We start from the raw sequence: 16591 nt of genomic DNA, 5'->3' as shown, positions 1-16591 counted from the left end.
CAAGACGAAAAGACAACCCTCAGAATGGGAGAAAATATTTGCAAACGAATCAACGGACAAAGGATTAATCTCCAAAATATATAAACAGCTCATTCAGCTCAATATTAAAGAAACAGACAACCCAATCCAAAAATGGGCAGAAGACCTAAATAGACATTTCTCCAAAGAAGACATACAGATGGCCGAGAAGCACATGAAAAGATGCTCAACATCACTAATTATTAGAGAAATGCAAATCAAAACTACAATGAGCTATCACCTCACACCAGTTAGAATGGGCATCATCAGAAAATCTACAAACAACAAATGCTGGAGAGGGTGTGGAGAAAAGGGAACCCTCTTGCACTGTTGGTGGGAATGTGAATTGATACAGCCACTATGGAGAACAGTATGGAGGTTCCTTAAAAAACTAAAAATAGATTTACCATATGATCCAGCAATCCCACTACTGGGCGTATACCCAGAGAAAACCATAATTCAAAAAGACACATGAACCCCAATGTTCATTGCAGCACTATATACAATAGCCAGGTCATGGAAGCAACCTAAATGCCCATCAACAGACAAATGGATAAAGAAGATGTGGTACATATATACAATGGAATATTACTCAGCCATAAAAAGGAACGCAATTGAGTCATTTGTTTAGACATGGAGGGATCTAGAGACTGTCATACAGAGTGAAGTAAGTCAGAAAGAGAAAAACAAATATTGTATATTAACGCATGTATGTGGAACCTAGAAAAATGGTACAGATGAGCCGGTTTGCAGGGCAGAAGTTGAGACACAGATGTAGAGAACAGACATATGGACACCAAGGGAGTAAAACTGCGGTGGGGTGGGGATGGTGGTGTGCTGAATTGGGTGATTGGGATTGACATGTATACACTGATGTGTATAAAATTGATGACTAATAAGAACCTGCAGTATAAAAAAACAAACAAAACAACTAATACTAAACTTTCATTGGGTTATTTGTACGGAAATATGTTAATATAAATGTTTCAGGCATTACATGAAATTTCTAAAAATTTTATGTTCTGGTATAATGTTATCAGTCATAATTCTAGTTATTACTTTAAAATGTATATCTCAGAAATAACTAAATTTCCTTGTCAATTGCATTATTATGAACTTTCATCAAATCTTTAACTGTGGTCATTTTTAAGTCTTTGTCACTTACAGACATTTCTGGGTGTACTCTGATGCTTTTGCAAATATGTTCCTATAAAAGGGTTTCATCTTCAAGGAATTCATGGAAAAGACTCTGACAAGTACAGGTTTCTGGTAACTGACTGTACTACTGAACGGAATGAATAAGCATTTTCAGAACTCTAGTGAAAAACTGATGAACTCATAAAAGTGCTAACAAAAGATCAAGATGAAAAAAAAAATTAATTACATGCGACTCAGTGAACTGATGAGGATGAGTATAATTTTTGTGACTTTCTGTTTGAATTAAAAAATAAAAAAATCCCACAAGGACTCAGAGGCAAAGAATATACAAATCAATTTTCACTGCAAAGTAAAGGAGCTGTCACAGTGGAGGATTACTGGACTGAATGTCAATATTATGACATAGTATGAGTGTGTTTCATGTTTGGTAATTGCAATCATTGTTGCTTTGTTTGTGTCATCCATTTACATGCTTGGTGTCAGTCTATTAATCTCTTGTAAAAATAAAATACAGTGTGTGTGTGTGTGTGTGTGTGGAAAAAAAAAGAATGTATACAGAAATAATGTAATCAACTATATTTATTGAAATGATCATATGATTTTCTCCTTTAAAAAAAAAAAAAAAGAAGAAGAAGCCAACTCAATTATCTAGATGTGAATTATCCAAGTTTAACTTCGACTTAAATCACCCAAAGTATCTATCCTGGGCCTCCAAGTAATATAGGTATTAGAAATATATTCCAATATTCCAAAACTAAACTTAAAATATGTTTGAACCAAGTATCATCACCCCTTTTTCTTTCATTAGAAAGGTAACTAATCTTTACACTACACAGAACTCTTGATATCTGAAGTTCTAAAATGGTCTAAGTTCTCTTTGAGTTGCTAATAGATACAAAACAAGAGTTTCACTGAAGTCATAAAACAGATTACAAATGGTAAAGGAGAAGTAAGGTGTATAGATAATCCACAAATTAGATTAAAGAGCACAAGGGCTTGCCTATGTTTCACTATGTTAAAATATTCAAAACCTCTCATTTTCAACAAAAAATTTAAGAGGCATGGAAAGAAGCAAAACACTATGGCCCATTGTAGAAAAGAAAGAAATTAATAGAAACTGTCCATGAGGAAACCCAGTCACTGCACTTACTAGACAAAGACTTTAAATCAATCTTTCAAGGTGCACAAAGAGCTACAGGAAACCATGAACAAAGAACTAAAGAAAACCAAGAGAATGATGACTTAACAAATGAAGAATATCAATAAATACAGAGAAATTATTAAAAGAACTAAAGAGAAAATCTGGAGCTGAAAAGTATAATAACTAAAATGAAAAATAAACTATAGAGGTTTAACAGCAAATTTTAGCAGGCAGAAGAAACAATGAACTTAAAGACTGGTTAATTGAGATCATCCAGTCTAGGGAGCAGAAAGAGGAAAGAATGAAGAAAAATGAACAGAGTCAAAGAGACTTCTGGGACTCCATCAAGCATACCAACACTAGCATAAAAACTTTCCCAGAGGGGAAAAGGAGAAAGAAGAATATCTGAAAAAATAATGGCTGAAAACTTCCAAATATGAAAAAGAAACCTAGAAATCTATACATGAAGTTCAATGAACTGAAAACAGGATAAACTCAAAGAGAGCTACACAGAACAAAGGAAATAAAAATTAAAATGGATATAAACAAAATAAAAAGTAGAAAACAAAAATAAAAAAGTAGAAAAACAGAATCAACAAGGATGCTTGCTTTCATTACTTCTAATAAACACTGTACTGGAGTTCTAGCTAGATTAGGCAAGAAAAAGAAATAAAAGGAATCCAAAGAATAAAAGAATTAAGTAAAATTAGTCCTAACTGCTGATGACATTACTTACTAAATATAAGAGTTGACACCATAAAACTCTTAGAAAAAAACACAGGAGTACATTTTCATGTCAATGGGTTTGGCAACCCATATGGATTCTTAGATACGGCACCAACACATGAGAAACAAAATAAATTGGATTTCAACAATATTTAAAACTTTTGTCCATCAAAGGACATTATCAAGAAAGACAACCTATAAGATGGGAGAAAATATTTGCAAATCATTTATCTGATAAGGGTCTAGTACCCAAAGAAACTCAAAGCTTTCCCACTACGATCAGGTACAAGGCTAGGATGTCCCCTCTCACCATACCTTTCAACATCTGGTTGAAAGTACTGGAAGTTCTTGTACTTGCTCAAGCAATAAAAGGAAATCAAAGGTATACAAATTGGGAAAGAAGACATAAAACTATCATTTTTCACAGATGACATAATTGCTATGTAGAAAATCTATCTACCAAAAAAATCCTGGAACTAGTAAGTGATTATAGCAAGGTTGCAGGATACAAAAATCAACTTCTTCCCTTATACACCAAGGAATAAATGGACTTTGAAATTAAAAACACAATACCACTTACATTAGCATGTCCCAAAATGAAAATTTTCTAACAAATATGTACAAGATCTATATAAGAAAAACTACAAAACTGATGAATGAAATCAAAGAACTAAATACAACTGACCCTTGAACTATGCAGTAGTTCATCCATGTATAACTTATAGTTGGCCCTCTGTATCCGCTGTTGCTCCACATCCACGGATTCAATCAACCATGGATTGTGTAGTACTATAGTATTTACTATTGAAAAATATCCAGGTATAAGTGGACCCACGCAGTTCAAACCCACGTTGTTCAAGGGTCAACTAACTGTAAATGGAGAGATATAACATGTTCATAGATAGGAAGACAAAATAGTCAGGTTGTCAGTTCTTCCCAACCTGATCTACAGATTCAATGCAACCCCAATCAAATTCCCAGGAAATTATTCTACGGTTATCAACAAACTGATCCTAGCGTTTATATAGAGAGGATAAGACTTAAAGCCAAGACAATATTTAAAGAGAACGAAGTTGGAGGATTGATGTTATATGACTTTAAGATTTACTATATAGCTACAGTAATCAAGACAATATGGTATTGAGGAAAAAAGAGGCAAATATTCAATAGATCAATGGAACAGAGTAGAGAGCCCAGAAATAAACACCTATTAATAGTCAACTAATCTTTGACACAGGAGCAAAGGCAATAAGAACAGAGCAAAAACAGTCTCTTCAACAAATGGTGCTAGAAAAATAGGACATTCATATGCAAAAGAATGAATCTAGACACAGACCTTCACCCTTGACAAAATGAACTCAAACTGGGGACTTCCCTGGTGGTCTAGTGGTTAAGAATCTGCCTTCCAATGCAGGGGATGTGGGTTTGATCCCTGGTTGGGGAACTAAGATCCCACACGCGTGGGGCAACTAAGCCCACACACCGCAACTACTGAGCCCGCGCACTCTGGAGCCTGCGTGCTGCAACTACTGAGCCTGTGTGCCACAACTAGAGAGAAGCCTGCACGCCACAACGAAGAGCGAGCATGCGCGCCGCAATGAAAAGATCCTGCGTGCCGCAACTAAGACCCGACACAGCCAAATAAATTATATATATATATATAAAATGAACTCAAAATGGATCACAAACTTAAATGTAAAATGGAGAACTATAAAATTCCTAGAAGACAACAGAGTAAAAAACCTAGATGACCTTGGCTATGGTGATGCCTTTTTAGATAAAGACACAATCTGTGAAAAAAATATCGATAAGCTGGACTTTGTTAAAATTAAAAACTTCTGCTCTGTGAAAGACAACATCAAGAGAATTAGAAGACTAGTCACAGACTGGGAGTAAATATTTACAAAACACACATCTGATAAAGGACTGTTATCCAAAATATACCAAGAACTCTTAAAACTCAGTAATAAGAAAACAACTCCATTGTAAAATGGGGCAAAGACCTTAACAGATACCTTATCAAAGAAGATCTACAGATGGCAAATAAACATATAAAAAGATGCTCCACATCACACGTGACTAGGGAATTGCAAGTTAAAACAAAGAGATACCACTATTAGAATGGCCAAAATCCAGAACACTGACAACACCAATTGCTGACAAGGATGTGGAGAACAACAGGAACTCTCATTCAATGCTGGTGGGAAAGCAAAATGGTACAGACACTTTGGAAGACAGCTTGGTAGTTTCTTAACAAAACTAAATGTACTCTCCACACTTCCACTGCCAGGGGCCTGGGTTCGATCCCACAAGCTGTGCAGTGTGGACAAAAAAAAAAAAAAACCACCAAAAAACCAAAACAAAACTAAATGTACTCTTACCATACCATCCAGCAATCATCCTCTGTTATTTTACCCAAAGGAACTGGAAACATATCTACACAAGAATCTGCACACAGATGTTTACAACATTTATTTTATAGCTATAGCTATGTTTATAGCATAACTACCCAGACTTGGAAGCATACAGGCTGTTCTTCAGGAGGTGAATGGATAATTAAACTGTGGTACATCCAGACAATGGAATATTATTCAATGCCAAAAAAGAAATGAGTTATTAAATCATGAAGACATGGAGGAAACTTAAATGCGTATTACTAAATGAAAGAAGCCAATCTGAAAAGGGTACATACTGCATGATTACAACTATATGACATTGTGGAAAAGGTAAAACTATGAAAACAATAAAAAGATCAATGGTTGCCAGGGGTGAGGGAGGTGGGGAGAGATGAATAGGCAGAGCACAGAAGATTTTTAGGGCAGTGAAAATACTCTGTATGCTATTATAACGATGGATATGTCATTATACATATGTCCAAACCAACAGAATGTACAACATCAAGAGTGAACACTAATGTACACTATGAACTTTGGGTGATTATCATGTGTCAATGCAGGTTCATCCTTGGCAAAAAACGTACTATTCTAGTGAGTGATGTTGGTAATGGGGGGTGAGGAGGGTTTCATGTGTGGGGGGATGGGGGTATATGGGAAATCTCTAAACCTCTTGATTTTGTTATAAACCTAAAACTTCTTTTAAAAAAAAAGATATAGACATGTATAGATACATCAAAGGTTATAAGGATGAAGTAACATCAATGGAGCGAGAGTCTTTTAGCAATGATAAGTGACACTTCAGGGACAAGAATGCTACAGAAATAACAAGGCTAAAGGCAGTATTTTTTTTTCCTCAATCAAAAACAGTATTTTTAAATATGGGGGGGGAAGCTATATTAAAGAGAGATATATATATATCTTTAATATCCAAGAAAAAGCAACAACAGTGTTCCAATCTTTCATTTTGTTACTTTCTACATATAATGCTTAAAAATACATAACGTAAACATGACATGCATTGTTTTCATTCTATTTTCAAAATAACGGACAAGAGGCCTTATGTTAATGATAAGGAAACAAACTTAGAAAAGTGAAGTGACTTGCTAAAATCAGAAACTGGGCAAGCCAGGGTCATTAGTTTGTCTCATTCAATATATAAAAGGAAATATTTTTGACATGCTACCCCATTTGTTTTATGCTAGGTGATTTCCTCTCTCTGCATGATTTCTATCACTGGGGTTGGGCATAGCAATTTCATGTCTAGTCATTTTTCCTAGAAAATAAAAATACGAGCATAGATGTAAACAAAAGGATAACTGCCATTATTGACTGTTTCAAGACATGTTCAGACATACGGAATTACTGAATAAACCATAATTATCAAGACGTTAGATATGAAATATAGGTCATAAAAAATAATTCCAAAGTATCTTATCAAATGGAATGAAGTTTTGCTCATGTATTAAAAATATTACAAAACCATGTTGAATTTTCCCCTTTTGAAAAAGCTATATATGTTTAAATGTGTAAACATTTAGAAGAAGAAAAACTTATCTCTTGCTCATGAAATCACAGGTGATTTTTTCAGTTCTATTCCTTATGGACTCATCTGTACTTTTTTTCCTGCTGTAATGAAATAGATAGTTCCTTTCCTTAAAACAAATCAAAACAAACGAACAAAAAAACCCCTGGCTATCAAAAATCACCTGTAAGCGATAATCGTAGTGGAGCCTGGGCTAGAATCCAATTGTGTGACCTCAGACAAATTACTTAATTTCTCTGGGCCTCAGTTTCTTGCTCTGTAAAACAGAGATAGTAAATGCACACACATGCCACAGAGGTGTGAAAATTAAATGAATAAACTACAGGGAATTCCCTGGCATTCCAGTGGTTAGAGCTCCATGTTTCCACTGCAGGGGACAAGGGTTCAATCCCTGGTCGGGGAACTAAGATCCCTTAAGCCACATGGCACAGCTAAATAAATAAATAAATAAATACTTTTTAAAAATTAAATGAATAAACAACACACTTATTTTATAGCATACCGAAAGTTTACTATACAAATAGGAAGCATTCAGTAAAAGCTGAATACATTACTAATTATTCCACCTTGGGGATAAAAAGAGTAAGGGCTAGAGTGTTTCTTCAGACTTGCACCACATTCATTTTCCAGCCGGAATTTCACCATTAAAAAAACAAAAGAGCTTCAGGTATAATCACCTGGTTGTCAATAACAAAAAATGACGATTCCTTATGTTTCAATCTAACTTAAAAACAAAGTATTTGACATAGCTTTCTCCTGAGAATAGCCTTTCTTTCCCTGTCATAACCACAGAGCATCCTGCATATCATGTATCACCTTCATCATCCACTATTATCACAATGTAAAACCTGGGTTTTTAATGATATAACAGCTCAGCACAATACAAATTAGTCAATTGATATAAATGTAAATTATAAAAGTCACACTGTAGCACAAATGCCTCCATTCTCTCATCTTTTGCAAAGGTCATGCATTTTTATAGGAAAAAATAATAAATGCTAATTCTAGTTTGTTAAATAAAGACTTAAAGAGATATCATTCATGTATAACTACTGGCACAAGGACACACACTTAGGATTATTAAAAATAATTAGGATTCGTTTTTTAAACATTTATTAAAAAAGGATTTATTCACATGTCCTCCTAGTTTTAGGAGCTGGGGGTCCCTCCTCTCTTAGAGATTATGGTCCCAATGGCTGTGGTGTTTAAAAAACAAAACAAAACAAAGCATAGGCTGTAACCCAATGACCAACTACTTCAAAGAAGAAATGTTCTTGCTAACAGATAAAAATTTATTTCAAAACTAGAAAACACAAAAGGTAACATATTAACATACTAAAAACCTTAAGGAATTTCTGCTAGATATAGGCATACTAAAAATTATCTAAAGAAAGGCTTTAAGGTCTAATTTATAATTTCTCTTTGCTAGATCAAGAATAAACAAGTCACACTTGAATCATTAAATTCAGATGCCAATGATACCAACTTTTAGCATTATCTGACACGGAATAAGGTATAAAAGCCTAGAAATTCAAAAGCACCTAAAAAGTCCTTAGGAAATAATATGTCTCCTAGTGTGATGCATTAAGACACAACAGCCCTGTGTAGAAGTCCAGCCAAAAATGTTTACCTTGAATCTGACCAGGAATCAGACAAAATTCAGGAACATTCTGCAAAAAGTGACTTAAAATTTTCAAAGAATGTGTCAGGAAAACATACGTAAGGCTAGGGACCTATTCTAGATTAAAGAAAACTAAAGAAACATAGCAAGAATGCAATGCACGATCCTGACTGGATCCTAGTGAAAGAACAAAAAAGCTGTAAGAGGGACAATGGGACAATGAAGGAAATTTGATTATAAATAAAATATTAAATAACAGTATTTTATCATGTATATTTCCCGAAGGTGGTATTTATACTGTGATTATGTGGAGAAAATGTCCTTGTTCTTAAGAGACACATGCCAAAAAGATTTAAGAGCAAAGTGCCATGATGTCTGTGACTTTCAAATGGTTTGGGAAAAAAAAAAAAAGTTGGGGAGAAATGTGGCAACCCAGCCCCCCACCCAAACTGGTATATCTAGATGAAAGGTATATGGATGCTCAATCATACTATTCTTGCAACATTTCTGAAGGTTCAAAAGTTTTCAAAATGTGAAGAAATAAAGAAAATATGGGATGGTTACTTCAGATTTGTGGTCACATATTTAACACGAAATGCATGGTTTTTGTTTTTCTACAGCTATAATCTACTTTCTGGTCCAACCACAGAGTAGACAGGCAGTTAGTTTAACCAAAGTTGAGGTTTCCCAAGAGAATAACATGGTGGGGGTTGAGGAGGTATGCAAAGGAGTGAACATAAAAATGGATTGAGATATATATAGGTAGGACAAGGAAGTACAGAAGACATTAGGTAATGACATTTAGTGAAAAAGTGTTAGAATAATGAAAATTTGTAGGAGTTCTTCAAAAAAGCAAGTGGGAATGCTTTTAAATAAAATAAATAAAATAAAAAGAAAGTTATATATTTAAATAAAAGAAAGTTATACTGACCTTATTTAGCAATAAAAACAAAGATTCATTTACCCATTTCACCTCATTTATTTCATCATCATTGGTGTGTTGAAACAAACATAATTTTAGACCAATACTTAAAGAAACTTACTGAGACATTCATCCTTCTAACAAGAGTCTTAGCAGAAAAATAACCTCTAAGCTATACAGATAGTTTATTTCTTTATAATTCATTTGTAATAGTGGGGGCATTCCAGATTAACTATATCTACATGCAAATATAAATTTTAGGATACATAGGTGAAGAAATTCTTCCCCTATCTGGAACTTGGTCATCTGATCACCTAACCTGTCATAACTGAAAAAATGGAAACAAAAAGGATTATAAATAGCCAAAAAGATGTACAAAGCCCTTGCACTAAAATATATTATTTCCTTTATAGGAGGAATACCTCCTGTTTTTCCACAGATTCTATTTAACCTAACCAAAAGCACAACTTAAACTAACTCTGCCATATGTTCTCCTGACTCACAGCAGATTAGTAGTTGCAAACTGGAAAAGCAAAATAAGATTATAAGCAGCAGGAGGTACACTGACAACAAAGCAGGAAATTGAAAAACTATAAAATCTAGAAAACAATTTAGAAAGTCTCTAACATAGGAATGCTTCAAAAGATTCTGAAGATAGCACATTTTTAATACCAGAGAAAACTTTCATTAAAATACCATTCTAAAGGATAAAAGGATAAAGGAAGAAACACTTCCTAGCTCATTCTATGAGGTATTACCCCGATACTAAAGCCAGACAGACACTAAAAAAAAAAGAAAACTATGGAATATCCTTTATGAATACAGATGCAAAAAACTTTAACACTAGTAAACTGAATGCAACAGCATTAAAAAGATTATATACCATGAGCAAGTGGGATTTATCACAGGAATGCAAAAGTGGTTCAACATCAGAAAAAAACAATCAATGCAACTCACCACATTAATAGAATGAAAGAAAAAAAACCCACACGATCATCTCAATTGAGAAAGAAAAACCATTTCACAAAATCCAACACCCTTTTCATGATAAAAAATACTCAACTAGGAATAAAAGGTTTTATGGGTTGACTCTGTCTCCCAAAAGATATGTTGATGTCACAACCCCCCAATACCTCAGAAGAGGAACTTATTTGGAAACAGGGTCATCACAGATGTAATTAGCTAAGATAAGACGATGTCATACTGGAGTAGGGTGAGTCCTTAATACAATGACTAGTGTCTTTCTTAGAAGACAGAGACACAGGGAGAACCCCAAAGGCAGAGAATGGAGTAACACTGCTGCAAGCCAAGGAACACCAAGGATTGACAGCCACCACCAGAAGCCAGAAAGAGGCAAGGAAAGATTCTACCCAGAGTCTCAGATGAAGTGTGACCCAGCTGACATCTTGATTTCAGATTTCCAGCCTTTAGACTGTTGGCAAATTAATTTCTGCTGTTTTAAACTGCTCAGTTTGTGGGACTTCATTATGGCAACTCCAGGAAACTAATACAAACGGGAACTTCAGCGATGCAATAAAGAGCATTTATGAAAAACTCAGAGCTAACATAATGGTGAAAGAATGAAAGTTTTTCTCTGAAGTAAGGAATACCAGCAATGCCTACTTTCACCACAGCTTTTCAACATTACACTGGAAGTTCAAGCCAGAGCAAGACAAAGAGATAAAATGCAACCAAATTTCAAAGGAAGAAGTAAAGCTATCCCTATTCACAATGGATATGACCTTATATACAGACAAAATCCCAAATACACACACACACCAAAAGAACTAATAAGCTAATAAAAAAAACCTCAGCAAAGTTGCAGGATAAAAGATAATCACACGAAAATCAGTTCTATATAGTAGAAACAAACATTCCAAACATGAAATTTAGAAAATAATTCCATTTATAACAGCATCCAAAAGAATAAAATACCTAGGAATAAACTTAGCCAAGGAAATGCAAGACTTGTACAATGAAAACTATAAAACAGTGTTGAGAGAAATTAAAGAAGACCTAAATAAACAGAAAGACATCTAGTGTTCAGGGATTGGAAGACTTAACACTGTTAAGATGGAAATATTACCAAAGTCATCTACAGATCAAAATGCAATCCCTGTCAAAAAGGAATAATAGGATGGCTGGAATTAAAACACACACACAGGAAAGCTACCTGTAAAAGAATGAAATTAGAACACTCCCTAGACCTAACACCATACACAAAAATAAATTCAAAATGGATTAAAGACCTAAGTGTAAGACTGGACACTATAAAACTCTTGGAGGAAAACATAGAAAGAACACTCTTTGACATAAATCACAGCAAGATCCTTTTTGACCCACCTCCTAGAGTAATGGAAATGAAAACAAAAATAAACAAACGGGACCTAGTGAAACTTAAAAAGTTTTTGCACAGCAAAGGAAACTATAAACAAAACAAAAAGACAACCCTCAGAATGGGTGGGAGAAAATATCTGCAAACGAATCAATGGACAAAGGATTAATCTCCAAAATATATAAACAGCTCATGCAGCTCAATATTAAAAAAACAAACAACCCAATCCAAAAATGGGCAGAAGACCTAAATAGACATTTCTCCAAAGAAGACATACAGATGGGCAAGAAGCACATGAAAAGCTGCTCAACATCACTAATTATTACAGAAATGCAAATCAAAACTACAATGAGGTATCACCTCACACCAGTCAGAATGGCCATCATCAAAAAATCTACAAACAATAAATGCTGGAGAGGGTGTGGAGAAAAGGGAACCCTCTTGCACTGTTGGTGGGAATGTAAATTGATACAGCCACTATGGAGAACAGTATGGAGGTTCCTTAAAAAATTAAAAATAGATTTACCATATGAGCCCAGCAATCCCACTACTGGGCATATACCCAGAGAAAACCATAATTCAAAAAGACACATGCACCCCAATGTTCACTGCACTATTTACAATACCCAGGTCATGGAAGCAACCTAAATGCCCACGGACAAATGAATGGATAAAGAAGATGTGGTATATATATACAATGGAATACTACTCAGCCATAAAGGTCATTTGTAGAGATGTGGATGGACCTAGAGACTGTCATACAGAGTGAAGTGAGTCAGAAACAGAAAAACAAATATCGTATATTAACACATATATGTGGAATCTAGAAAAATGGTACAGATGAACAAGTTTGCAAGGCAGAAATAGAGACACAGATGTAGAGAACAAATGTATAGACACCAAGCGGGGAAAGTGGGGGAATGGTGGTGGTGGGATGAATTGGGAGATTGGGATTGACATATATACACTAATATGTATAAAATAGATAACTAATAAGAACCCGCTGTATAAAAAAATAAAAATAAATAAAACACACACACACACACACACAGAATATAACATGTGTTGAGGAGGATGTGGACAAATTTGAACCCTTATACATTGCTGATGGAAATGTAAAATGCAGAAAACAGTTTGACATTTCCTCAAAAAGTTAAATATAGAATTACCATACAACCCACCATTTCACTCCTAAGTATGTAACCAAAAGAACTGAAAACAGGTATTCAAACAAATATTTGTACATGAATGTTCACTGCTGCACTGTTCACAACAGCGAAAGGGTGGAAACAAACCAAATGCCCACCAAGTGAACAAATAAACCACATGCGGTATATATCCATACAATGACACATGCTATAACAGATGAATCTCAAAAACATTACGCGAAATGACAGAAGCCAGACAAAAGGTCACACATTGTGTGATTCCATTTATATGAACTATCCAGAATAAGTAAAACCATAAAGACAGAAAGTAGGTTTATGGTTGCAGAGGATGGAGCAAGGGGGGAAAAGGGAAGGGAATAACCACTTAATCAGTATAGTTTTCTTTGGGGTGATGAAAATCTTTGGAACTAGATGAAGTGGTGGTTGTACAACATGGTAAATGTACTACATGTCACTGAACTGTACACTTTAAAATGGTTAATTTTATAATATATGAATTTCACCTGAATAAAAATGTAAAAAAAAAAAAAGTATTCTAAGTCATCTAACCCTTGTAACTTCAAAGCTGATAACCACGCTTCCTTCTCATTAAAAATTTTTTTCTTAGTGTTTTAGGGCTCCATTCTTTTGTACAGCCTATTTGCAGTGTGACCTTTTCTTCTCACTCTCTATGCTCACCCTGAATTTCATCAGCACATAGTTTACATTAATATCTATACAATGACAATTACCAAAATCTCATCTTAAGATCAAATAACTTTCCAAAGATCCATAGCCATACATTCAACTGAATCTTGAACTTTTAAGGAACCAGGCCACACAGCAGGAGGTGAGCAGCGGGCAAGTGAGGGAAGCTTCATCTGTATTTACAGCTGCTCCCCACTGCAGTGCTGGAGAGCGGCTGCAAATACAGATTTTCACTGGCAGAGAGGTTTGATTGCACAGAGACCATAATAAATCAACTGCTTGCAGAAACGTATCAAAACCCTATCAGTAAAAAAAAAAAAAAACCCTATCAGTGAGTGGCAAGTGACCATTAAAAGCTGCATCTTACATAGTAGACTGGACATAAGCACCACACTTCGGCTGTCATTGTCTCCCAACACCCCCAGATGGGACCATCTAGTTACAGGAAAACAAGCTCAGGGCTCCCATTGATTCTGCGTTATGGTGAGTTGCATGATTATTTCATTATATATTACAATGTAATATTAACAGAAATAAAGTGCACAATAAATGTAATGTGCTTGAATCACCCTGAAACCACCTCCCACACACACACCGTGCCCCTGCCAGTCTGTGGAAAAATTGTCTTCTACAAAACCGATCCCTGGGGCCAAAAAAAAAGTTGGGGACCACTGCCCTACAGGCACCTTGAGATTTAAGATGTACATAATATGAATCTATTATCAAACTGTCAAATCTGCTTTTCATACCATAATTCCTGTTTTCATTAATGGTGTACCACCTATAGTCACCCTAATATAGAATCTGAGAGGCATTTTTGAGACCTCTTTCAACTCCTTATCCTTCCTAGTTCCTGAGAGAGGACTATTACTCTTTCTTTTCAATCTCCCTCCACCACACTTTTTGTCTACTTAAAACTTATACTGGGCTTCCCTGGTGGCGCAGTGGTTGAGAATCTGCCTGCCAATGCAGGGGACACGGGTTCGAGCCCTGGTCTGGGAAGATCCCACATGCCGCAGAGCAACTGGGCCCATGAGCCACAATTACTGAGCCTGCGGGTCTGGAGCCCGTGCTCCGCAACAAGAGAGGCCGCGATAGTGAGAGGCCCGCGCACCGCGATGAAGAGTGGCCCCCGCTTGCCGCAACTAGAGAAAGCCCTCGCACAGAAATGAAGACCCAACACAGCCATAAATAAATAAATAAATAAATAAACAAAGTAAACAATGCGTTTAAAAAAAAAAACATTAAAAAAGAAAAAACTTATACTAATATTTCAAGGGTCATTTCCCAACTGGAACTTAGCACAACTTCAACTAAAAACTGTAAAATTTATATGAAACAACAGTTTTCAGACACTGAACTATAGGCAGCTCAAAACTGATCTGTAAGGAAAAAGAAGCAAATAAATTAAAATGTCTGAATGCCCCAATTTAGTGCCTGGAAACAGATTTTAGATAGCAGTGCAGACAGGTGGAATCATAATGGCCTACCAGAGTTGAGAATATGGAGACAGGAGTTCAGAAAGGATGAGATGTCTAGAATTTGTGAGGTAGAGTACCAAAAAAAGAGGGAGAGATATATACAGAAAGAGCCTCAGAGATATGCAGAAAAGACACTGGAGTCTTTGGTTGAATACTGCAAGTGTGTGAGAGGAAACTTTCTGAGGACAGGGGCTGAGACTAGTCCAAGTTCTATTCTCAAAATACCTTTTTTTTTTTTTTAAGTACTGTTTTCTTTTTTTTAATTGAAGTATAGCTGATTTAAGACCACCTAATATTCAGGGCACTAAGTGAAGACTTCATACCTTAAAGTAGGTCTAAATAAACACTAGAATAAAAGCTGCCATGGATCTGCCAAAATAAACTTATAAGCAAGCCTAGAAAGGACCAGACTGATACACAAAAGGCTTAACACATGACAAAACAAATCCAACACTCTTTAAAGGAACACTAGAAAATTCACCACTCAAAATGAAAAATTAAAAATGTCTGATGTCAAATCAAAACCGCCAGTCAAAGAAGCAGAAAAACACAACCCATAACCAGGAGAAAAGCCAACAGAAACATAAACAGACCGAGAAATAAAATATGACAGAATCCATAAAACAAGGACCTTAAAACAGCTATTATAAATTTTATAAGTATATTTAAAGATATAAAAGAAAATATCAACATGATATTGATAAATGAAACAAATAAAAAAGAGACTTAAAATGGAACTTCTAGATTTGACCATACAGGAAGAAAATAAAAAATCAGTGAACTAGAAAATATAGCAATAGACACACAGTCTAGGTGAAATGAAACCCAGAAAGAAAAAAAGGTTTAAAAAAATGAACAGTCTCAGTAAGCTGCAGAACAATTTTAATATGTCTAACACCATGTAACTGGAGTCCATAACTGGGAAACAGAACAGGAAAAAATATTCCAATAATGGCCGCAAATTTGAAAATTATAAACCATGAGATCTAAGAAGCTCCAGAAACCTCAAGCAGAAGTGTTTTTTTTTTTTTAAAGCACACACTAAAATACATTTTTAATAAAACTGCTAAAAAACTAGAGAGAAAAATGTTAAAAGCAGCTGGGAATCGAGGGAGAAAGGGGAACACACCATATACAGAGGAATACTGGTAAGAATAGTAGCAGATTTCCTTTTAAATATCATGCAGAAGACAACAAGCAGTCTTTAAAAAGCTGAAAAGAAGAGCATCCCTGGTGGCGCAGTGGTTACCCGCCTGCCAATGCAGGGGATACGGGTTCGCACCCTGGTCCAGGAAGATCCCACATGCCGCAGAGCAACGAAGCCCGTGTGCCACAACTACTGAGCCTGCGCTCTAGAGCCCACAAGCCACAACTACTGAGCCCACGTGCCACAA

At 35.4% G+C, this 16591-nt stretch overlaps 1 protein-coding gene across 5 annotated transcripts in view; it reads right to left on the bottom strand.

The window, feature by feature from the left end:
* Positions 1–16591, bottom strand: part of ARHGAP5 (Rho GTPase activating protein 5) — a 77129-nt gene that overhangs the window by 20024 nt on the left and 40514 nt on the right. Inside the window, exon 4 of one of the 5 annotated variants that reach the window (XM_036841604.1) lies at positions 7146–7238. The exons of the other annotated variants lie outside the window; for them this stretch is intronic. Within the exon in view, the coding sequence (XP_036697499.1) occupies positions 7210–7238 (29 nt within the window). The 3' untranslated portion in view covers positions 7146–7209. Of the gene's footprint in view, positions 1–7145; positions 7239–16591 lie in introns of those variants that run through there. 5 annotated transcript variants of the gene reach the window in all.

This window comes from Balaenoptera musculus, chromosome 2 (genome assembly GCF_009873245.2).
Source record: "Balaenoptera musculus isolate JJ_BM4_2016_0621 chromosome 2, mBalMus1.pri.v3, whole genome shotgun sequence".
Taxonomy (NCBI): domain Eukaryota; kingdom Metazoa; phylum Chordata; class Mammalia; order Artiodactyla; family Balaenopteridae; genus Balaenoptera; species Balaenoptera musculus.
Note: the sequence above shows the minus strand (reverse complement) of the source record. Positions and strands in the feature narration are given on the sequence as shown.